The 25,905-nt window shown below is 39.1% G+C and overlaps 1 protein-coding gene across 1 annotated transcript in view; it reads right to left on the minus strand.

Moving 5' to 3' along the window:
- The window catches only part of pot1 (protection of telomeres 1 homolog), a gene marked incomplete at both ends in the record, with an annotated part of 37,690 nt that extends 13,808 nt beyond the window's left edge, over positions 1 to 23,882 (minus strand). The window contains 9 exons of the mRNA XM_083893492.1: positions 8,272 to 8,427; positions 10,565 to 10,858; positions 10,935 to 11,065; positions 13,631 to 13,757; positions 15,310 to 15,384; positions 16,066 to 16,173; positions 20,436 to 20,530; positions 21,315 to 21,387; positions 23,763 to 23,882. Of these exons, the coding sequence (XP_083749618.1) occupies positions 8,272 to 8,427; positions 10,565 to 10,858; positions 10,935 to 11,065; positions 13,631 to 13,757; positions 15,310 to 15,384; positions 16,066 to 16,173; positions 20,436 to 20,530; positions 21,315 to 21,387; positions 23,763 to 23,882 (1,179 nt within the window). The remainder of the gene's footprint in view (positions 1 to 8,271; positions 8,428 to 10,564; positions 10,859 to 10,934; positions 11,066 to 13,630; positions 13,758 to 15,309; positions 15,385 to 16,065; positions 16,174 to 20,435; positions 20,531 to 21,314; positions 21,388 to 23,762) is intronic.
- Positions 23,883 to 25,905: the final 2,023 nt, after the last annotated feature.

Here is a 25,905-nt window from a genome sequence, read left to right on the forward strand (position 1 = left end):
TTGTCTGATAAATTCAAATAAGTGCGAGCAAATAATTAATTGAAGCCGATTAAAAAAGTACAGAGGTGACACAAACAAAGCAGTAGAGGCAGCAGTAAACCGGCAGCTCCCGTGAAAACACTTTCTTGACTTTGGTTTGGCAGAGTGAGCAACTTGTAAACTTTTAACACTTTTTTTAAAATCCATGTTAAATGTATAATATGTGGGGCTTAATGCACAGTTGCCTGTGTGTGTGTGTTTGAGTTTTCAGCTTAGCGTGTTGTATTTGATGATCTGACGGTCGCTGTGGGAGATCAAAGTTCAATTAAACTGAATGAAACTCTCTTTGGGAGATTAAGTTTATGGACAGGATGATGAGGAGAGAGACAGGAGAAGCATCAAGTGAGTTATTCTCAAAGAAAAAAAAAAACTGAGATGTAGTGCCATGTCAAATGACGATGTCCTATTAGGATCAACTTGTCCTGCTCTACTAATATTGACATAAGCGACTGAAAAAAAAACACCACTCAACACAACTTAACCACTAGTTTGTTTGCTGTCACTGGAAGAGTGTTTCATTGGTTCCGTGTGTGGAGTTGTTTTGTTTTTCCTCGTATATCTCTTCATGAATAATAGAAGGAGGTTTGACATGGTCCTCGAGGCTGCTGTGGAGTCAGGTGGCCGCTGGAGAAATCCAGGCCTTTCAGCAGCAGGGTTAATTATTCAACCTGTCAAATAGACATCGACCACTGCGTTGGTACGTGAACGCGACTTTCATTTCCTTCTTTAAAAAGGTTAATAATGAGCCGGGAGAACAAAGAGTCAGAAATACGCAGGCAAATAAAGGCTTTCTTTTAAACTCTGCCTCTCAGATGTGACATTATGCGCCTTCCTCACGCGCACACAGATAAATCTGTCCAAAGCCGTATCATCAAAATAAATGATCTGTACGTAAGAGGAAGCCAGACGAGAGCTGTGTAATGAAGCGTCGGTGTGAATGTGGATCTGAACTCTCTCTCGTTGTTTGAGTGATGCTCCGTTGCCTCCTCAAACGTCAGGAGATGCAGCGTTTCTGCTGAGGTCTGCGGTTTTCTGGGGGAGAAAATGCGAGCCCCGCAGGCCGATGTGAGGTTTTATTTTCTTCAAAGCCGTGTGTTCACTAAACAGGAAATAGTGTGGGAGTAAAGCGCATGCCGCATTAGAGCGAAAGGGAAAAAAAGGAATAGAAATCAATGACACGAAAACGTGCACTTACATGACTGCAAGTGCTAATAAATGAGATAATGAGCAGAAGCATTCAGAGCCGGACGGAGACTGAGCAGATCACGAGGATCGTAATAATTATGGCTCAATTTTTGTTTAATTATATTTCAGGATGTGGCCATTAAAGAAAGGAATCAGCACTGGATTATAGCAACTAAATTAGAGCCTGCCCTCTGGACATGGAGACCAAGTCCTCACATAATTCAATCATTATCCGAGGAGGAGGATTTCATTTAGTGCTTTTCTAGACTTAACAAGAACATTTGCAGCCGGGGGCAAACTGGGACTCGGTGTTTTGCCTAATTCGGCATTGTATCACGTCATTTTTTATCTGATGTCGGCTACTGACAAATGACATTGGCCGTTTATGGTAAACATGATACTGGGCGCATTAAAAGAGGAACTTTTTCAATTTTTACAACTTCTTGCAGGTCACAATTTTCTTTCTTAATTGGACTCATTTGACAATCTAACTATATACAAATCATATAAAGTTCTAATCCATATTGGACCGTGTACAGTATGTACAGTATGTGTACAATATTACACCAAATAAAATTTGTTTCATTCCAAATAAAGGTATAAAAGGTGTCACAGCCTAACATGGGTGGATATCAACATTTAAGTCACATGGATCGTAGAAGACTTCTGCAACTGATCTACTTGGACAATACAAATGCAAATCTAAAAATGGGCAACTAGAGTCAGATTTATGCAGAAATTGACGTGAAAAAAGTAACTAAGGTTTCTAAAGGTAGATAACAGTAGACTGGTGTTTCCCAACCCCCATGGAACACTGTCCTGTCATGTTTTAGATGCCTGATTCAGATTAAACATTCAATTTTTGATTTTTTTTTACAAAAGTTTTTGGAAAAAAACCAAAAAAAACCATTACATCATTATCATTATTATTTTTTTAAGAGGTCAAAAGTTGAAACATTATTTTTTTTGTAAACAAATTGACAAAAGTTGAAATATAACTTTAAAAAAAATGACACAATTTGAAACATTTTAGAATTTTGTTGAAACAATAACATTTAAAAAAATTTGACATAAGTTCGTTATCAGGCTTCTGCAGAGCTTGATGATGCTGAGGGTTATTTGAGTCAGCTGTTTTTGGAGCAGGGTAACATCTAAAACATGGCAGGGCAGTGTTCCCTGAGGACCAGGGTTGGGAAACATTGCAGGACTAAACCAATGTTCACGACAAAAGTAAACAGACTTTGCACATTGAACTGAAAGTCAGTTCAATGACAGCTCTTCAGCTTTCTTTCTTGTTGACAAAAGTGTTAGTAAAAAGTTGCCTTCTTTAATAGGTTTTAACTAGCAGCAGCTAACGTTGCTTTCTGCTTTACAGCTGCCAGTATTCGTAAAGTTCCTTGGCGGTCAATGCTGATAAAACCCCAACATTAAACAGGTAGGTGTTTTTTTATGATCTGGTTAATGGGCTTCTAATGGAAAACAACGGATGAGCCATCCTAAACGAAGCAGTGGAGGTTTTTAATGTTGAGGCTGGTTGAGTATGTTTATGTGACGCTAGAAACGACGATGTTCTTGAATGTCTTGTTTTCTCCACAAACCAAAATGATTCAGTTTGAATGATTTCTTTGTTATGTGGCGGAAAGAAACGAAGAAAGTATTCACATTTAAGAAGCTAAAACAATCAGAAATCGTGTTTTAACAATGAAAAAAAGCTTCAAAGCGATTATCGATGATCAAGATAGTTGACGATGATTTTAGTATAATCTTCCTGTGTTTCTGCAGATGGTGTTGGTGCAGCAGCGACAGACTGACAGCTCCATGTGACACTTTGCTGCTTTGATTAAGTTCACATGAGAATCTTTTCCTTTCTTGAGCGAGTACCATTCAAATAAATGTTTTATCACGGGTCTTAAGTGTTCACTGAAAGAATCACTGTTGAAGGAGGCAACACATAGACCCGCCCTCCCTCTCTCCTCTTTATTCTCTCGTTCTCGGCTTCTCTTTTCATCATAATGGGCTCCTTTCTCTCCTAATGGTCTTCTTCGCACAGAAACACCTCATTCTATTTCGCACAATATCACTGATGCATCACCAGAGGAGCCTGGTAATTGGGGGGAAGTATTCCCATTCAAAGTCTTCTTTAGCGGAATCTCTCGCAGTGTATGCCACACTGTGTGAATGAGGAGAATTGACAGATGTCACAAAAAAAACCATTTGAAGTGACACTTCATCCATGATGCATCATTCCAAGACAGAAGGGGCCAATCACACAGATTCGTCACTTGGGGATGGGTGTTGTCAGTATTTTATTGATACCGACTCTGACAGCCTCGACAGTCATCAATAGTCTTATTGATGCTTCGCGAACGTAACGGTGGAAAGACGAGACATAAAAGAAGTGAAAAGATTTAACAATGATTTCATTACGGTTTCTTTAAAACGTAACAAAAACGATGAACTGTGCATTGTTCCCGTCAGTAAAAATCTATGAGCTGTGAGGCTGCACCAAGGTCAGTGTTAGGAGCAGCAGAAATGACTGCAATAAATACACTGAACACTACTCACAAAAAGTTAGGGATATTAAAGTTCATGCTACAGTTATATTCTACCATGACCAAGAGTTGCAGACCACTGCAGGCTCTTTGTTTGCTAAGCCATTTTCACCATTTATGTTGTCCTTCCTTCTTTCTCCAAGTAATTTTTCATTTCATGCTGGGAATTTGAAGTTCTAAACATTAAGTTTAGTTGTAAATGCGCTTTGTTCAAAATTAGGTTCAGGAAGCATAAAATATGGTTGAGCTGTGGCAGAGTCAAAGTGCCAACAGTGTAGCAGCTCAGGCCCTGAACCCTCAGTGATCCTCCATCCCCTATTTTAATTGTTGTTGTACTTGTTTGAAGGTGAAAAACAAGAACCATACTAGCAAGCAAACATATTACTACCAGAGCTCCTAAGCCCAAAAACAGGGCGTTTGGGAAAGCTCAATTCATTTCATACAAATATCTTGAATGTATCATTGGGGATTTTGCTTATCCACAACACTGTAAATGTGAAGTATGCATTTAATGTGCGCTGCAGATCTCTGCTCCAGCTCTGAGGTTTCAAATCAAGGTGAATATATTTTTCCGCTCTATTTATTACATTAAAATGAGCTGTATTTAAACCAGTGACCGCCAGATGATCTTATTCAACGTTTAACTGCAGTCTCATTACTTTGGACGGTTGTTTCAAGTGAAATAACGCATCAATGAAGTGGTATTTGGTTTAAGGTGGTTTGTGTAATAAAGCGGCTCCGTCTGATTACGTCGAGCTCTGTTATGCCCACAGGGTTAAGGGCAGATGTGGGGAACGGCAAAGATAGACACTGCATGGCCTCACAGACTCGAGACTGTTTAACTGAGTCTGTAACAACAAGTGACAGACGACTGCTTCATACAGACAATTAATGAGGAGAAACTAACTGCATTCAGACAAATTTTTGGTCAATGAAGCAAATACTAAAAGAGCAAACTTCACTGATGAATATATATATAAATAAATAAATAAAATAAACTGAAATCCTTCCAATATTTGCATTTCTGGCTTTGTGGATTTATGAGCTGGGCTGTAAACAAACAAAACACAGACAGCACACACACACATCTTAAATGCACAAGACAATGATCTTATTTCATTCAAACAGAGCTCTCATTCACCACACCACACTTGTTTTATGTTGTTTATCCAAACTCGATCTATATGTTTTAATGTGTGAGGTATTTTTCTACATAATTCTCATATTTCCTCCTATGCAGAGCGATGGATTTGACACCAATCAACAGCACAGTGTGTATTCAGCCAAGAACATTGATGCGTGTCTTTCAGTTGGTTAGCGAATTGTACAATATTATATTACATATCATCATATTTTTTGGCTTTCAGTGCTTTGAGTCGCTTATTTTAAATGATCAGACCTTGACCGCATGGTTAAATGCTCACTTTCTGGTCTTAATAACTGGCAGTTACAATGTTAAAACTAATTCGAACAGTAACGAGGACAGAAAAGTGATGCCAATCGTATATTTTCTTTTTGATGACTCAATTTACCACACAAGGGTTGCATTATTCCTTAAACCGATATACTGCAAAGAACAGCACCCACGCAGTATCTCAGTATCTACCTGTTTATGTTATACACAAACACAAACGTCTATTGAAACATAACACTTGTCTGTCGTTTCCCCTTTAAGACTGCAAAGTTGTAGGTGGGAGCGTCTTATATTTCTGCATTTAAAATACTTTCTGACAAACGGAAAACACCCGAAAGCATCAACTTTCGGTCGCCATAGAATCAACATCATAATATCAATTTATATTTAAAGAACAAATAGAAAATGTAAAATGAAACTACAGTGAAACTACTTGGTCAATGCAAACACATTCAATCTTGTGTGCAAAGTCATGCAGTGGCTGGAGGTCAGGGAATCTTGTCTCCATAGATTTTTATCTTTATTAACTTCCTTCTGTTAAAGCAGACTTGTATGTGATTATTACAGGGTGGACAACATCCTTGTAGGGAAACACTAAAAAGGACAAATGAACTCCCAGTTTCCTGTCAGCTCCACAGGTCACTCTGTACACATTACTTTGGAAAAAGACCTCAGGGTGCTCAGACACCAGGAGACCGAAAGAAAAACATGTTCTCAGTAAAAACAGGCCTGCCAGAGGGCGTCAGTACACTACACCACCTTTGGGACACAAAGTTGCCGAAAACTGAATCTAAAACAATTTCCACGTTTCCAACTGGAGACTTATGTTTTGGTCCTACTTTATGCCAAAATCATACTTTTAAGACCACATTTATTATTTACTTACGATAACATCGTTAGCGTTAGATAAAGATATTATACTAACGCTGAAATCGAGTTTCACAATAGAACACATTTTTATGTAAAAATACAGAACAAAGAGTGATCCTGAGTCATTAATGAATCCATATAATCTGGATCCACATCAGATTTTACCATTAGCACTCTACATATCCCTGATTGTTTTCCTAGTAATCTCCATATTAATTATTCCTTGAAAATTGAGGAAAAGGTCAAAAGAAAACGCCTCTTTTAGGTTAATGAGTTTTTAGTTTCGACGAATTCTGCATGAATGACAGAAAAACATCTCTGATAACATAACCTCCTCCTTGGTTGAGGGAAAAAATAGAGGAAGCCAAGAAATTAGCCAATACCTTATAACAGCAGCGTGTGTGTGTGTGTGTTTCGTCTTGTAATTCAATGTGACTTTGCAACCTGCAGAGTGCAATTATCTCTCAGAGACCTGATTATAGAAGACTGTGCTCTGCTCTCTCACTGCTCTTTCTTACACAAGTAAAAAAAACTGCAGAAAAAACTGTCTGGATTTGCCTGTTGTCTGATCATTCAATCCAACAGCTGAGTGACACACACACAGTAACACAGTACATATGCACATATACGCTTTATATCTACAAACAGTGAACTGAGAATTGCAGCAATCATTGTCGAGGTGCCATTGGCTCTTGAGGCTTAACTGTACGTAAATATGAAACTGATTCATTTCAAATTCACTCATCACTTCCCCCTTTAGTCCCCCCGACAACAGCTGGTCCTGACAAGGTCACTGTTTGTACCAATAAAAGGTCCAGACTCGATAAAACAACACACTGCCTCACAGCTGAATGTTCTTGAGTCCCTGTCTGCACAGCAGATAAGAAGAACATCTGAGAAGCAGAGGATCAAAGCTGCACTTTCACTTCCCCCAGCTAGAGTGAGAGAGTGATAGCGAGAGAATGAGAGAAACCTTTCTTTTTACTTCACTGTGATTATGTTTGGAGTGCGATATGAGATGAGCCTGAGGTGGCTTTGTTTGGAACAGAGAGTGAAGTAAAAGTTTGACAAAATGAAGGAGAGGGGGCGAGGAAACCAAACGCTGCCCCGCAGAGTGAGGACAGTCACACAGTCCGAGGCCCGACAGATGCAGCAAACCTATTAATTACTATCACGTCACATAAAAGACGACGTGACCTGTATGTTCTCCTCATTGAGGTGCACATAAATCACAGTTTCATTGCAGTCTACATTAGTGGCACTGCCAATAGCTGCTGAGTACTTTCATCTCCAACCTCAAAGCAATGTTTGCAGAATAAAGAATATGAATAATCCCCAATTCAATACACAGAGATATTGCAGATAATTGCTACCTGGCCTGACACTGATTTAATTTCCATATTGATTATGAATTCCAACCCCCTGATGACCTCAGTGTTTCTTCCTCTGTACCACCACATCAGAAGGGAGAAAAATGTACTTATTTCAACATTAGTGTATGTGTCTGAACTCTGTGGGTTCATTACAGGTGCTGGTAGTATGGAATTCCCTCCTTACTACAATTGATTAAACTATTGGGTGTTGCAGGATCCACCACAAAATGTAACAGGGTATATGCAGGAATCCTGAAGTTAATGTCAATTCCTTTTTCCCCATCTTTGACGATTTTGTAGTTAATTTTGTGCGATTATTTCGCGCCTAAAGGAGTGCGTTCGCCGTCAAATGTTTTGCAAATCGTAGTTTTTGACAAATGAGGGGAGGAAAATAAATACAATCATGCATACCTTTTGCAGTCAAACTAGAATTTATAAAATTTAATACCTCATGAAATTGCGATTAATACTTTTTAAGGGCCTAAATTTTCGCAAAATTGATTTATCAACTTTTAATACTTGTCAAATACATAAATGTTATGCTTTACAAATATAAAGTTTGCTCAGTTCAGAAACAAACACTGCATCATATAACAACCATGGTTTTTAGTGATTCCCCAGGTCATTACTTTTTTTTTTTTTTTGCAGAATCCAGCACACTGCCTTTTTCTTTATGGTTTTGTTGGGCTCAAAATAAAAATGCACTCAAACAGACAAAAAAGCATGTTGAATTTTGTAGAAGCTGTTATTTAAAGTACAACTGGTAGAGTGGTTGTATGTCATGGGGGCATTATGATGTGGAGACACACACAAAAATCCAGTGTCAGTGAGCTCTGACCTTTAAGTCCCTGGCAAACTCCACGTGGTTGTCGTAGACGAGGACGTTGGCGATGAGGTTTTCCTTCTCCTTGGAGAAGGAGGACGGTCCCTCTGTGGCATTTGGCTCAACTATCACCTTCAGCAGAGTGCGAGGACACTTGGTTCCATCCCAAACCTTGACAAACATGAAACCAGGAAACAGAAAATTTGTGAGAATCTGCTGCGTGACCACACTATAGACTTTTACATGTCCATCCTTCACAGTCACATTTGTTTAGAGTGATATTTCAAGTTTACTCTCTCACAACAAAGGCCACAGAGATCTCCTGCTGCCTTATTAAGTACGTTTGTGTCAATTACGTGAATCTTAATGCAGGTTTTTAAACAACAAAGTCATAAACAATGATTTTATAACACGGCACAGCATTTACTTGACACTGGGAAGAATAAATGATTGTGTTAGCCCGACTAAAAGATTAAAATGCATGTAACATGTACTGTAAGTTTGAATGAAAAGGTACTAAATCAAATCTTCAGGTCAAATTTGGTTGATGTATTATAAAGCGGAAAAAGTAGAGTCACACTCAACAGACTCTAAATGAAGAGTGACTTTAGGTGCAAGATGTCAGGCAAAATCAAATAAAAGTCATTGTGTCGCTCGAATTCACATATCACAGTTTGCCTCGATGGACTTAACAATCAGTACATGATGCAACAGCCTCTGTTCTCTCTCGCTCAGAAAATAAAAGAAACAGGAGAAAAGACTCAGGAAAAAAAAAAACACAGAACAGGAATCCCTCTTCAAGGACTGACAGATATGGTGTGGATGTCTTGTCTACAGAGAGGTCTTCTTTCTTGATCTAAAAACTTGTTCGACTTCGAACATCTTCTCCCAGCAGTTGACGGGTTGTTGTGTAGCAGCAGGTTGTTAGAGCTCGGCACAGCTTCAGCAGTCAGTGAGAGCAGTCTGCCAACAGAGCCAAGATTCACAGCCAAATCCTGTTCAAATTTATCTCCTCTATCAGCCTTGCTTTCAGGAAAGCAGCCATCACTTACAGCCTCATTTCTCTTCTCAACACTGAGGTGGAGAGTAAGAGATAAAATAAGACAAAATACCCGAGTCCAAATCCCACTGAGGCCAACAGACTATGAAGCAGATTTACTACATGGCCGATGAAGACTGAAGGAAAACAGCTCCATTATTCCAAAGGGAGGAAGTAAAAAAAACTTTTTTACAATACAAATCCAGGGAGGTTGAAGGTTGTGTTTAAAAAGGAACCATAATCAGATGAACAGGTAGGAACAAGAAACAACACGGCTCCTTAACAAGACAACAAGACATATTAACATCCACAACAAGAAACAAACCAGGTGTGTGTCTATTTAAAAGAAGAACAAATGGACACAATCTGACAGTAAACAGCCTCCAGGGAAGCTTCCAGGAGCTTGGATCTGCGTTTCTAGTCTGTGTGTATGTTAGGAATGTTACTGATGATGTTAATAATCTCAACAGCAGCACTTTAATTATAATGCTCCGCTGTCAAGTTATGTGGAAGTCATGGGTGGGCTCACGGTTTACTCTAAATTGGGAACAGAGACACTTATTTTATCAGCGTATATTCTTCCAGAGCTTACAACTGTTACGGCCTTAATCAGTGGAAAAAAAGCGATCAGTCGTCATCACATGACCTACTTATGTATAAGAGATGCCGGGAACTGTATCCTACTGTGTGTTCCCCTCTTCACCCCGCTACTGTAGCAGTGTGTCTCTCCTTTTTGAGATTTGTTCTCGTTATATTTAGGTGGAGAATAGATCAAGTTCAAGTTATAAGGTAAAAGGAAATAGCTTTGATAGAACTTCTTTTTTTTTTTCCAGAGTAAGCATTTCGCTCGGTGCTTGAAAAATGATTCAGTCACACTCTGTACCGACTCACAGGGGAACAGATTATGTGGTTTAACCTTAACTCAATTCAATTTTATTTGTACAACACCAATTTATAGCGTATTACCTCAAGGCACTTTACATAGTAAGGTCAAGACCTTAGAATTATTATGGAGAAACCCAACAGAAACTGGGTTTCTGAAAAAGCACTGGTAGACAGGAGAAAAATCTCTGACAGAACCAGACTCGGTGTATGGCCATCTGCCTCGACCGGTTGGGGTAGGAGAGAGGAGAGAAAGGAGGGGGAGGGATAAGGGGGGTAGTGACGCAGAGGACGGACCAGGAAATTATTCAACAGATGTGCTGGAGTGCCCTGACAAAACATCAGAAAAGTAACCCTTTTAGAATAGCTTTTGCTCAGGTTTCTTACCCTCAGTAGGGTGCAAGTGGTATCAATAGAGGCTTTGGCGAGCAGTTGGCAGGTGATGTCGAAGTAAGTCTTGGGCTGAACACCAGACAGTTGGGTTGTTGGAACCGAGGGGACGAGAGTCTGGCTGGCTGCCCAGGACCGTAGCTCCCCGACAATCCGACTGTCCTCCTGGTCAAAGTGGAAGGAGCGGCTGGAGGTTCGTGGCTCCACGGCGCTGCCCACTGCCCCATCGAATGTCACCACGGAGAAGCCGTGGGTGTTGAGCAACGATATGGAATTGTTGTAGAGCTCAGCCTGTGTAAAAGCTATAGTTCAGCTATAGTTCTTCACAAAATCACAGGATATGGTATAATATATTTTTTTCCTGCACCTTGACTCTATGCATGCGGATGATGTCTCCAACTTGAAAGATTTTTGGATGGTCCTCCAGCTTGCTACAGAAGATTGTGCAGCCAATCTTCTGGTTTGACTGATCAGTGATCTTCAGGCTGGAGCAGAAGTCTGAGGAAACAAGAAAAAAAATTGGCAGAAGGAAACATGAGCACTGAAAAAGTGCAGCTGCTCTCCATAAATTACCACATTTTAATGAATAATGAGGTAAACACAAATATTTGGGAATTTAATGAAGCGCATCAGTTAGTTATGTATGTTCAAGTTGAACTTATTCAGACATGACGTTGTTTAAAACTATGCACTGCAAAGTATCTCCACCAGGGGGAACTTAAAGGATTTATTGTCGAACTATAAAATATCATAATAGCCTAATTTAAATTTCAGTTATTGATCTTATCGACTGTATGTGCGACTATTAGACTATTAATCATCGATGAAAGATTTAAACTCAAATGTTTAATTAGCAGCATTGGAAATGAGGATTTAATAGTCAAAAGGCATATTTGGAGGACTGCTTTGACCAGTAGATCTTAACTATTATACAGGGGCTGTTGGACAGGTGTGTGTGTCAGATGGATTTATCTAATATCTCCGTTCACTTTAAAAGAAACCTAAGGGCCCTGATGATGATGATGATGATGATGATCAAACCAGGAAGCTGCTTTCCCTTTATTATCCTACACACACACTCACTTCATCATCCTGTACTGCATGGCTGCAGGTCAACTCAGACTGAACAGTCTGTCGTTCATTGTCTGATCATTTCCACCGCTCTTCCTTTGTCATTCGGACTCTCTGTCGCCTGAGTGCTAACAGCTCCGCCTCCTAGTTCTTAAGTCTGATTGTTTCCTCTACACTCTGGGTTGATATCAGCCGCAACAGTGTGTGTTTACAAGGAATGACCTGAATGACTAAACATAGTCCTGCATTGTGATACTGACAGGTACTGAAGCCTTGAAAGCAGCCGTTTCAAATGTTCATTATTACACCACAGTCACAAGGGCTTTGTGACTCTCAAAAGCTTTAGCACTGTGGCTGCTTGTTGTTTTTCAAATTACCCTCAAACATTAGGGAGAAGGAGGAGTGGAACATAGACAGGAGGTGAAAAACCCAAACACTTTGAAAGGATAGTACAGGTTTTTGATGTGTGGCTGCATGAGCGACTGACACAGTCCGTACTGACCACGCTGTGCACACCTACTGTGTCGAGAACCAACTGGAGACACAGAGGCACTCTCAGTAAACATATGGCTGTCAGCAACTTCCCGAAAAGGCTCACCAAGAGGAAAATGTGTAGGTCATAGTCTCTTGACAAACCATAACATACCACAATAAGAGATGTCACATACAAGAGTGACATTATTTTATCATTATTCACACCACATTTGATTTGGCAGTGATTCTGGCATTGATGCCCTTTTCTGACACAACCCTCACATTTATCTGGGGTTGGGAGCTGCACATGGAGTAAACTAGAGAGGCTGTGGTCATTTAGAGCGTCCAATTAACAATGGACTAAGGGGATTGTGTACCTTGCTCAGGGGTACTTCAGCCCTTGACCGGGCGAGGACTCAAACTGGTGAACTTCTCTCTCACAGTCTTGTATTGGTGCACGCTTGCTAGACCTTTCCAAGTGTGTCACAGAAGTAAGCAGTGGCACTTCTATTTGAAAAAACTGTGTGTGTGTGTGTGTGTGTTTGCCCTCACTCTGCACTGATCTAGCTTTTATCATTTCATAAAAGAGTCTCTCTTCTTTTCCTGCTCATCAGTTCATGTTTCTCAGAGGAGATGTGGTTTAAGATGTCCAGGATGTGTTTACCAAAAACAGTTTCTCATTCCAGCATTTATAAATTTGAGATGTGTACACAAACACATTCTGGTTTTGCATTCTTTCTGTCATAGACAAAATGCATTCCCTAGCCACTTATGCTAACCTTAACAATTACAACTAAATGCCTAGCCCTAACCTAAACTCAGTTCTAACCCTAACTCTAAAATCAGGTCTTAACCCACAAAAAAAACCCATTAAAGTGGTGTGAACCAGCCAAAAAATAGTTAATGAATGAATGAATGCATGAATTAATGTCCTCACAAGGTCAAAATGTCCTCACAAATAGGTTTGCTTGACAATTGGTCCACACAGCCTCTTTAAGACTTGTACACACACACGCACACACACAGCTGCTGTCCATCTCTAAAAGTCTCTGTCCATGGTGCTGAAAATGTTTGCTTGAACTCCACTGTTATATTTTACCTAGTACGATACACATTTATATTTTAACAGAACAGTCATATTATTCAGGAAAAAATAAACTTAAAAAAAGTTTCATTACAGCTAAATATTTATCTTATGGTATAATATGGTCGACATTCTTATGTGCATCTTCATATGCATATTAATAAAATAGCAATACACAACTACTGTTTGTATGTCTCCCTCTGTTCTTCATTTTCGAGATGATAATAAATTAATGAGTAAAAGACGATTTGATATTTCACCAAAATCTTAAACACTGGACTTTTAACCAAAATAGTTAAAAATTAACATTATATCTGATATATACTAGCATTTTTCAACTTGCTAGCTTGTTGATGTCAGACAAAAGTAGAGCCTCACAGAGACTTTCTTAAATTAAAATGCTGATATATCTGTGGTGTGAAGCTCACACTGACCTGTTCCTCGGCTCTGGAACGGCTGTTTGAAGAAAACCACCACTCCGTACACGTTGACTACACTTTTAGGCTTCAGGTCGTCCAGTCGCACGTATGTATATTTGAGAATCTTGGGCCTCCTGGAAACCTAAGGAAACACAAAACTGTAAATAAAACACACACACACACACCATGTTATATGAAAGAGTGAGGTGAATGTGCAGCATCTCAGTGACAGATTTTTTCCCTCAACTTCCTCAGTCAGATTTTTCTAAGAGAATCTGAAGAAGACCTGAAAAGCAAACACTGCCTGCTGGAGAGCCTGTCCAGTTATTGATTTGAACAATATTTGTTCTAGTACAGACCAACCTTTGCCCAGATCTTTAAAATTTGATCACAGGCTTCAGAAAATCTTTTGTGTTTAATATTCTGTCCGTTGTATCCGTTAATTTATTCAGTCAGAAATGTTACGTCACTAACACCGATAGCCCTCTTCACTGATCTGTCATAAATGTAACATGGCTGTAAAGCAGTTTGTATAAATGTTTTAATTTTTAACTGTGGCAGCTGATTTTCTCTGCAGTGTCTTTACCGTGTACTGAAATCACAGATGGTAACGACACAGTAGCGTCTGGCTGGTAAACTGACTGTGTGGCTGTTACATGTGATGTGATAAAATGACCATCTGCGTCACAAACTCAATGAGACACAATGAGTTTATAGAGATTCTAAGAAAGACTGTGGTGCTTTTAAGTAATTTGACAAAACATCTGCTGGTAATTGTTTGATGTTTGAGGACAGGCTAAAGAGGATTACATCAACTGAATTTAAGAACTAGTTCACGCAATGTGATCTCAAATATGGCTGCAATTAATGGTTATTTTCATACTCGATTAATCGTTTGGTCCAGTCAGAAAAACTGTTTGTCAAAACTGTAAATGATGATGTTCTTGAAAGTCTTGTTTTGTCCAAAAATCTAAATTATTTATATTCACATTTAAGAAGCTAAAACAATCAGAAATCTTGTTTTAATCATGAAAAAAGCTTCAAACCAATGAATTGATTATCAAAATAGATGACGATTAATTTAGTAATAATTGATTAATCGAGTAATTGTTTCAGCTCTAATTATATATTTTTCGTCTTAGTGTCCATTTGTTAATTCAGTGAGTGGTCACAGGAGATGCATTCATGATGCATGCAAATGGTGGACAAAAACAGTCTTTCGGACTGCTGTTTTACATTATTCTGGATTCTGTTGTATTTCAGTTAAGTTACAATTAAAACAAAATTATTATTATTTTTAAATTCTGAACAGCTTCTCTACTGGTCAAAGAAAAAAGGGACTGAAGTCTTGAAGCAAAATTTGAAACACTACAGCATAAAAATATTCACATGATCTACACATATCAATTTTTTTCAACTGAGCTTCTTTTGAGGCTAATTTCATTCATTAAAAGCAACACATACTTGACCAAAATGTTGTAAACAGTCCTTGACTGACTGATGCATATTCAAATATTAAAGGAATTAGTATTTAACGCTCTTCCACACATCATCACCAGCAACAGCACAGACTGATTCAGCTGAGGTGACCACAGGACAGTCGGCTGCTGACGTAAAAAGGTCCTGACAGATACAAGACCTCTTCAGCAGCACTCCCTGCAGCCGCTTCAGTTAACCAGGCCTCTGACTCTGACCTCGGTGGAGAGAATCGTGCTCCTCTTGTTGGCCACCGGGGATACGGGGTCAGATGGAGGGAGCAGGCGGGACACCTGAGGGATGAAGACAGAGATGCGAGTTAATATCTCAAATGACACCACGCAGACCATGCACTGCTGCTGCTGGAGGACAGGAACGTGAGGACGACAGAGAGTAGAAAAATATCTATAAAGCATCATCATCTCAAATGATAATTAGAGTAATAAGAAAAATAAGATAGGTCTAAGAAAGGTCTCTTGCTTTAATTGGATTTGATTGGTTTGATCATGGGAAACGCATACGGTATGTAAAAGGTTCAGAAAAAAAGTGTCGCTCCTGTAGATTTGAGAAATACGCAGAGACTTCAAGTAAAATGAGGGGAGCAGGACAAACACATAACCTCCTTTGTAACACATTTTATTCACCGTTTGTGTCGCCTGAATGCCTGCATCATTTGACTGTTATTTGTTTCTGAAACACTTTCATCTTATTTGTTGGAGACATCTTCACGTCCCAATAGCCATCAATAAATAAAGGCATAAATAAAGCTTTGGATGAGAGGAATGACAGAAGTGGGCGGGATGTTTCATTTGAATGTTTTGGCTTTTACAGAACCCAGCTTCAAAATGAATTGCTAACAAGCAACTAGAGCTGTCAGATACATGTAAAGGAGAAAAAATTTAAAGATATAAGGGGACATAGATATATTAATATAAATACAACACGTACAATATTCTTTAGATAAACATCCTCACATAAAGACAGGCATCGTGTCCCGACAGCAGCAGGTTACAGGGGTGCATCTTGTCATTCTTAAACGTGGAAGATTGAGTCACAGTGAAACCAGAGGCCACCAACACATCCTACAGGAAAACACATGAGATAAATGAAACACAGATTCAGGGATTTAAACAGAGACAACAAAGACGGATAAATATACATTCTTCTTCCCACGGGGAAAGCGAGTGTGTAGCGACAGATGTTGGGTTGGGGGGAGTTAAATGAGACATCACAACAAGCCGCCACTGGTGTGAAAAGTAGAGATAGTCTTTTATTGGGTGTGCCAGCTGCCCCCAAGACGCCGTGAAAGCCTCAACGCGAGCCTGACAAAGAGACAGCAGATAGTCTGAATAATCGTGTTACAGAGGAACTCAGCCTGGCAAGACCTCCATCATCTACAGGCTGAGCATGGCAGCTCAGAGTGTGATAACTTCCTGCTTTCACCAAGCTTTACAGGGCTTTAAGTTTCATCAAGGCGGTGCGGCAGAGAAACGGGGAGGAAAAAAAAAACAGTGAGGAGGATTATCCCTTATGTGGTCACTGTCCCTACGCAGATCAGACTTATTCACCGCTTCCTAAACTGCATCCTGGGTGTTGTTATGTACAGCTATGACAGTACCAGAGACAGGACTAAATGCGAGTCAGAGAAGCGGCAATCATGACATGCAACAACACGTTCAACATCTTCTACTTCTTAAACTGCAACTGTGTCCATAATAAACTAATTTGACCTTTTTCCTCCATCTGAAAGATATGAGGACTAATAATACAAATATTTCCTTTACTTTAGTAACCAGTTAATGAGTTTTTTCAGTGCAATTATGTACAGTATTTTAAATGCAAATAACGTATAAACTCTAAATTAAATGCATGAAAAAAGTCATCAAAAACAAAAAAGGGGGTTGTGACTTAGCAATATGTATGTGTACGTTTCTGTGAACAAAAATGTGTAATTTGTGATCATTTAAGCCGATTGAAGAAAAAAAAGAAATATCAACACATTAGTAAGGTGTCATGGTGAACTTGTTAGTCAACAGCTGCTAAATAAAGCATCTAACACTCATGTTGGTGTGGTAACCTGATAAATGCTAGTGCAGTACGGTATACCTTCTTTTTTAACTCTATTTTGGTCTCCACCACCTCTTAAAGAACACTTTTCTCTTTTTGTTATGTTCACCATGTAATCTCTCGTACGTTTGTGTCTCCTTTGGCTGTTGTCAAGTAAAGAAGTTTGCCTGTCGAGGATTTTTTTTTCTCCAGGCAAGTTCAAAAAGCACATTCTCAGATTTTAACTTTTTAAAATGTGAATATGCTCTGGTTTCTTTACTTCTCTTTGAGAGTAAACAATAAATGTCTCCGGTTTGTGGACATAAGGAACTATTAGACCCTCACGGATTTGGTCATACTACTTTTAGAAATAAAACAGTGACATCACTATATTGTCGAAATTGCTTCACATTAAAAGCTATCCCATGTTTTGCAACATAAACGCAGTAAGATAATTCATTTGCATGAGCATTAATCTCCACTGTCTGATTACTGTAATTCAGTTTGTCAGGGCTTAAGCCCGTATTTCTAAACAACATACTGTACATAATGTAGTGCAATTTACTGATAATTTGTTTAAACGCAAGCGATTTTTTACCCTTCGCTGGAAACCTGATTATTCCCAGGAAGCAGAAAAGAGTATTCATAAGGATTATTGAATGCATCATTTACTACCTTGTATAAATAATGGCAAATTGAATCCAGGATAGAAGACGCAAACCCAACCACTCTAACCTTAATATTATGAATGACTATAGCTCGCTTGAAGAACCCCATTTATTATCTGATTTAAAACAGTTTTTAGGGCACCAAATACACATGGTATATTTGGGATAATATATAATTTCCACAGATAATCATTTCATATCCTTTTCACAGAAAATCACATAAATTAGTACCAGATAAATGACAGAAATGAAAAAAGCTTCTGTCATTTTCTCTCCAAACTGCTTGACAGGGGGCACATTCATTCATTCATTCTCTCCTAGGGCTGTTGTGGTAATTAATTTTTTCCTTGTTGCACAAATTTGTAAAATCACCGACACCCCTGTGATAGCTGCATGCATTAATACAGCATATGCTGCAGTGAATTTCCCTGACATGCTGTTGTATGGCCACTGCTCATTTTCCCCTGATTACAGGCAAGTGCAGTATAAATGAATGTTAATCTTAGCCGTTAATACACACAGCAGGAAGGCTATTAATAAGAAACCTCTGTGCTGACTTCTCTGCTGCTGCTAAGCAACTGTCATTAAAATGTAACGTATAACACTACCGAAAACAAAGCTATTCTCACACATCACACTAATCATGGCTTCACTGAACAGGCGTCAAGTCTATTTTAGAATCTAGTTTAAAGTGTTAATAATCACATTCGTGGCAGTCAACGATCTGATGTCGGATTATTTAACAGAGCTCTTTCCACACATTTACAAAGCGCCTCTTAGTTCTGCTGTATTTGAGTTACATCCATAGTACTACGTTTTTTTATTTGAAACAAAAACAAAAATGACCCGGGATCCAGACAAGCGTTTTTAGCTCCATATCAAATCTGTGCCCACACTGTGTAATCGCAAATTCAATTTCTTTGTCTCAGAGGTAGAGCTGCCCAACACCCCTTTCCTAACACAAGATACCAGGTCCTTTTGTGTATACAAATTAGGATGTCTAGACTCAACTTTGCACCTAAACGGAACATCCTGCAGGATACCTCTGTGGGGGTCGGCCCTGATACCTGCAATAGAGGGGTGTGAAAGCACGGCGTGGAGGGGCAGACCCCTGCAACAGACAAAGGGATGTGAGAGGGGTGTTCCTTATGTATAAAAGTTTAGCTCCTGCCATGCTCAAGGTCTTTCTTCATCTTCGACCACTCGTGTGTTGATTGACCTTTTATTTACAAATAAAACCTTGTCGGCGGGCAGAAGTCTCCATTTCATTCTCCACCAGCAGCAGCAGCAGCAGAAGAGAATTGAGAGAGAACTGACACGCATGTAAACATCTATATCTTGACGATTCACATGACCGAGCAGCTGCAAATAGAAAGCTAATTGTCTCTCTCCTGTAGTTGTTTGCTTAATTTCAGAAAGAAAAGAAAAATTGGTGAAAAGTCAGAGCAGAAACTGAGAATCTTTGTTGCCTCAGAGCTTTCAAGGGCTCAGGGCTCTAAAATGCCAGGGTAGTGTGGACAGCAGTCATACCCAGAGTGTAGTCTTCTAACGACTGCAGAGCAAAAACTAAAAACAAAGGGTGAGCGTGTTGTTGCAATACAAGCTCAGAGCCACACAATTGATGCCTCCAGTAACTGCCTTTAAACCTCATCTTCAAAACTTTCTTTGATAGAAATGTTTTTTTCCATGACAGGATTCGCTTCTGTGGCCTTGAGCTATTTTCTTTCATTTTCATTTCATAATGGGACAGTTTTCCTATTTTGTTGATATTGCTTTGAATGTTAAAAAACACACACACACAAAGCTTCGTAAAGCACTTTGTGTGTTTTTCATACGTTCAGGCTCTCGTCTGTTTTTCCTTCTGAGAGAATACCTCTTTAATGTGGAGTATGTTATTTATTTTTGCCCCTTTTTAAAGCACGTTGTGCTTAAGGCTTGACAATGGATCTATAAATAAAATATGTGTTACGTCATAAACTATTATTGCACAGCTGGAATTACTGCCGAGCTTAAGCTTGTATTCAAAAACACAAACCGAAGCTACTCAGGCTTATTCATAAACATGATCAAACACTTTCCCATAAAAACAGGGAAATCAAAAGTAAACGCAGCACGAGTCTGTTTCAGTGGGTGAAGAAAAGTGACAGGAACAACTAGATAACAAGTTACACATGAAAAAACAAAAACACTCATGTCTGGAATGGAGAAGACACACCATCAGAATGTTTGCTAACAGTTGTGTTTCACAGAGGAGAGAAAGCAAAAATCATTTAAACAGAAATTAGCGCATACTCTCACATTAGCATTTGCATCCATATAATAATCACACATGCACAACTCGTATTTCAATTATCCCATTTATATCCTGTATGTGTACGTGTATATATGTATATATATGTGCATATTCACATATATACACACATATATACATACACACATATATATATATATATATATATACATACGGTATATACACATAAATACATGCAGGATATAAATAAATAAATAAATAAATAATAAAATTGTACCACAGTAACTAATACGCAGCATTATACAGTCCCTGTGATGTTTTCTATAACATCACACAGCATGTGATGTGTAAAAACATCATTTATCATGAGAGAACCTACCCCTTGACGGACAGTTTGATTGAATTCCTCGGCCAGCGCTCCAAACAGGACAAAGTCGATGCACACGTTCTGAGACGAGACATCAGACTCTTCTTCTGAAAAACACAAGGAGAAGGAATGAGGAACGAGTTACGATGGAGATTCAGATTGTGATGATGGCGATGAGGCTTTAAAGATGACTTACGACAGATTATGTTGCACAGATAAGAGAATCTTGTGGTGTGCGAGTGGTGCACTTTATATTTCCAGAGTTACACACATTGGTCAATGAGTTGGCGACAGAATCAATACTAACCATCTTTTTTCGCCCAACAAGATTTCAAAACTCAACATATCGTTCTGTTTATTCATCTCCCTGCAGCTCTCTCACACACACACAAACTAACAGCTGATTTTGTCTCCCCCTTCTCTCCACACACAGCGAGCTCAGCCTAAATCAATTGATAACGTGAAGAACGATGTTCATGGTGTTCTTCCTCTACGAGCGTCTCAGTATCAACATGATCTCCCTCCCAGTTTGTTATCTGATGAAGCACCCTCACCCTTTTACGTAAACTCTCTACTGAAAAATGTTTTCAATAGAGTTAATAAATAAAACGTATGGCAGAGTTTATTCAAGTATTTCTGTGTGTGTGTATGCTGCCCTATATTTATCATATAACCACTACAAAACAGTCAGAAGAATGTATGTATATGGGAAATGAATAAAAGACAACCTCTAAAATTGTGGTGCACGCGGCACATTGAAATATTTGGCCGCAACGAAATTTAGCACGAGTGCAACTTAATCAATTTTAAGCTGCAGCTGAAAAAGCCCCCCCGAGAACCATTATGTTTGGTTTGAACCATATGCATAAACAAATTGTTTTTGAGTTTTACCTTGGATGACACTCTTCAAGGTGAAGTCATCGGCTGCCAACGACATCAGTGGGCCTTTACATATAACCTTTCCCTATAAAAAATAAAATAAAACAACAATAAACTTCAAGGCAAACGAAGGAGCATTTACCCGACTGAAGCTCTGCAGCATTTCACTAAGAGCACCGTCAACTGATCAAAGCCACGTCAGAAAGTGAGGAGTGCAGATGAGCGCCTCAGGGAAAAGGGCTGCGAGACAGAAAGGTGGATTATTCCATTTTCTTTGGTTTTCATAAATATGTTCGCGCAAGAAAATAGCCTCCCGTGAACAGATGGTGGCAGGCAGGTGATGGATGGATGGATAGGAAATTAAAGCTGAAACAATTAATTGATTACTAAATGTGTATATTTACTTTGTTTCTTTGCTCCACAAAGAAATCATTAAAACTGAATCATTTCGGTTTGCGGACAAAACAAGACACTCGACAACATTGCCATTTTCCAGGTTTGACAAACACTGATCAACGTTTATTAACATTATATGAACTAAACGATTAATCGAGAAAATAATCAACAGATTAATCGATTACCAAAATCATCATTAGTTGTAGCTCTCAAGGGAAAAAAAACAAACATGCGGGGAATTACTCACTTTTAAGCTCATGATATCAGGTATTTCGGCAAAAAGAGGAATCTTAATTCATAAAATTGAAACAGTTATTTAAAATAGATCAGGGATAGGACAAGGATGAATCGGCCAGTGACCGGAACCGGCCGATTTTCACGTGATCAGCCGGTCAGACAGAAATATTCCGATTTTAATAAGCCGGTCAAATGCACCCGCATCGCGCAGCATCAGCAACACACATGCACGCGGCTACACGCACATGTAGTAGAGTGTAGGGCTGGGGGTATACCAGTTCACACCGAATGCTGTTTTACCGCCATACCGGTGTATTTGATTACACAACATCCGCGCAGCCGCAGCACTGCTGTCTGCTTTGCGAGTGAGCGCTCTGCATGTAAACGTTTTTATTAATGTTTATAAATTTGTTTCAATCACTGAACGAAGCCTGTCATATTTGGGACAAGAGTCAGGACCTTAAATCACTTGCACAAAACTTTTGATCAGCACTCAGCATTTGTTTGTTTGTCATTTAAACCAGTGTGCAGAGAGTGCGTTTAATTGTTTTCGTGTGCATCTGACTTACGGATATTATAGATTAGTCTCTCCATGTTTTCCACTCCACAGAAGTGAATGAGACCCCAAGGTCTTTTTTTTTCATTGGAACAGAGTCTGTGTGTTGAGACCTGAGGAGGAGGTTTTTCGCAGCTTGTAAACACTTGAGAAAGTACTGCTCATCCTTCTCAACATTATACTCAAAATATTCTATTCTATTTATTCTCAAAGGTTTAGACCACTCAATCCTCAATGTTTTGTATTGATATTATATATTTTGATCTGATTAATACTTGATAATAATATCCTTATTTATCTGTATGCTGGAACAGGACAGTACCATAACAAATATGACTCTAAATTAGTGGATATCTGACATTAAATGCAAGATAACACGTTTTAACATTTAGAGTTGTACAACTAACTAGAAAATATGGTCCTAATTTCCCCCCTCTGCTGAGTAATAGCAACAAAAGTGATTTTTTTTGCAGACCATAATGGCATCAGATTAAAATTGACCTTTTGACTTGTTTGGCTGTAAAAATGTCATCACTTAACCATTTAATCTATTTAGACAGTTTGTCTGATAAATTGTCCTAATTAGCACATTATGGTCGCAGCTGTTGCCGGCGGACAAAGGAGGCATAATAAAAGCATTTGTTGTGTGCGCACAAGCTTGTGTGCATCTCTGTGAGAAAATGAAAAAGGCTCTGACCTCAGTGGTCTTTCTTCACATACTGATCTATTCCTCATACAAGGCTTGAAATATAGATAACAGTGCACAGTTAGAGTGAATCAGATTTATCGCTGGATGTTTTAAAGATACAGATTATAAGTCTTTGAGAGAAATATTAGTTTAGTGACATCATAGCATCCCTGACAGTCAACTGCAATATTCTACCCAAATCCAATTGAAAGTCTGTGCCAGAGATTATGAAATCCCTTCCATTTTAAAGAACTCAAGTTGCAGTGACCCTTGATCGCTCCAACTTAAGGATGTCAAGCACATGGCTTTACATGTCATATTAAACAAAATTACAACTAAGTTCCACTTCACTGGAGCAACAGTCACGGCGCAGTAATGGCACACAGATCAAAGCATCCTGATTTACATCCTAAGAAAACTCTTTTTCCCCTCCTGGCCTCCACAAGTAATTATTTGATGCATACATAATTAGAAATATCTGCTTTAATGGTTTGTCTTCCTGTCGGCATGGCTGATCATGACACTGATGAATGATTAGTAAAAGGGATTAAACGTGTAAATCTCTACTCTGCTGTGCACCAACCTTGACTGATTTGTTGACACAGTCCATTCCGCTGGTGATTTGTGGGATGGAAATTCTGGTCAGGTGCGCTGGTACACGAGTGCCTGGCCCCGCCCCCTCTGACAGCACATAGACAGGCATGGCATTCAGGTGACCTGAGGACATAAATTATCACATAAGGTTATATTTTGTACCAAGAAATGGGGCAGGCTGGATTCACAGGACAACTGTTAAATTCAATTCAATTCAGGTTATGGCTGCAACTAAGCATTATTTTTTAGAATTAATTCATCTGATGATAACTATATACTCATAATCATTTGGTGCATAAAATATTAAAATATGTGCATCAGTGTTTCCCAAACCTGGAAATGATGCTACAAACCAAAATATTCACATTTAAAAAGCTGAAAAAAAAATTATTATTAAAAAAAAATGGTTATTAGTATGATTAGTTGATTATAAAATGAGTTAATTTAATCATTTAATAACCAAATCCTTGTTGCAGCCCTAATCCATGTTTATCAGGTTCGGAAAAAGAGTGAGGGCAAATGTCTCAAGACGCAGGACACAGCTGCTGACAGACACTGATCCCATCACTGATCTCCGGTTTACCAGCCAGTCTGACCATCATCCACAACAGACAACTCATTACAAAGATAAGACCCACGACAGGAAACATCAGATCCATGTCGACAGCGCAGCAGGAGTGTTAAAGTCTGTGAGGCGTTTAAGAGAGAAACACAGAAAACCATTGGCTATGTTCCCAGCAGGTAGCACGTTGCTTCCTGTCAGAGCTTGTTAGTTTGATCTGGGGCAGATTTGACTGCCGAGTCCCTTGGTGGTACCTCGTTGACCAAGGACTGCAGAGCAGGAACAGCCTGCAAGGCAGGCGAGCTGTTCACTCTGCCATAGAGTCAACTGCTCAGTCGGGCAGAAAACCCAGCAAGAAAAAAAAAAAAAAATCAAATAAACCTCTCTGAGGGGAGCAGCTGGAGGCCTGAATTAGGGCAGGGCGAGTGATTCATTCATGAATTCAGAGCTGCTCTTTGTGAAGGTACCAGATCATTTCTGGATCTGACCTACAAGCTTCCACAATCGAGCTTCAAAAAGAACTTGAGCAAACTTATGGAGCTGCACATACAACTACAGGTCATTATCTGTGATCCAGGAACTGCATCAAAGATGGATTTCTACTGTTTAAGCTTAAAACTGTGTCTGCAGTCAGTGATTTATTTTGGTGTCTGCACATGTGGTTATACAGATACTGCTCAGTATCTGTCAAGGCAATATCAAATGTTTGTTCATTTAGTCTAGTCAAAATTCTGCCCTCAAGGTAGCAGTGAGTCACATGCATAAACACAGGAAATAAAAGCAAAAAAAATAAAAATCAAGGTTAAGATGCTGTTTGTTGTACTTAATAGTAAATATTAGTGTATTTTTTGAATATTAGGAGGAGTTGTTGGAGTATTTAAAAGAAAAATCTACAAATGAATGCAACAATTGTCATAAAATTACACACCGTATGCGTTATGCCAGCAGCTAGGTTGTTTTACCCATGTTTTACCCATGCAGTGTCACCACCCCTGCAGTGTTGCAATATGGCCATCAATTATCCATGGACAACTTCCTGATGGATAGCGATTAGTATTTTTGTTTGAAATGCCCATCCATATTAAATAGATATATATTCTAACAGCTATCACTGAACTAGATTTTTAAGGTTTGCTCATTCTCAGGGGTCTTAAAGAAACCTTTCAGACATTATGGTCCCCTCTCGTCACATGGATTACACTTTAATGGTTAATGAATGCACCCCATCATGAAATTTATGAGGTGATATAGGGAGGAGGGAAGTAGCAGCAATGGACACAAACAAGCTGCCAATACAAAAATACTGGACACAAAAAAATGTTTTGATGTGTTTTTTGATGCCCTATCAATGTATAACTGAAAGATTTATGACAAATATTTATTTGATTTATCTGATTATTTAGCTGCTTCGTTTGTCAGCTTCAGTAAATGAATGGTGTGGGGAACTGCGAGTCAAGCACCCTCCATCTCAAGTCTCAAAAGAGGAGCAACTTATCATGGACAACTGGTTGCCTGTAAAGTGTCTCCTAATCCCCCTGTGGTAGTAGAGCAGATGGGGGGGGGGGGGGTC

The sequence above is a fragment of the Microchirus variegatus genome, assembly GCF_963457635.1.
Source record: "Microchirus variegatus genome assembly, chromosome: 8".
In the NCBI taxonomy this organism is placed as follows: domain Eukaryota; kingdom Metazoa; phylum Chordata; class Actinopteri; order Pleuronectiformes; family Soleidae; genus Microchirus; species Microchirus variegatus.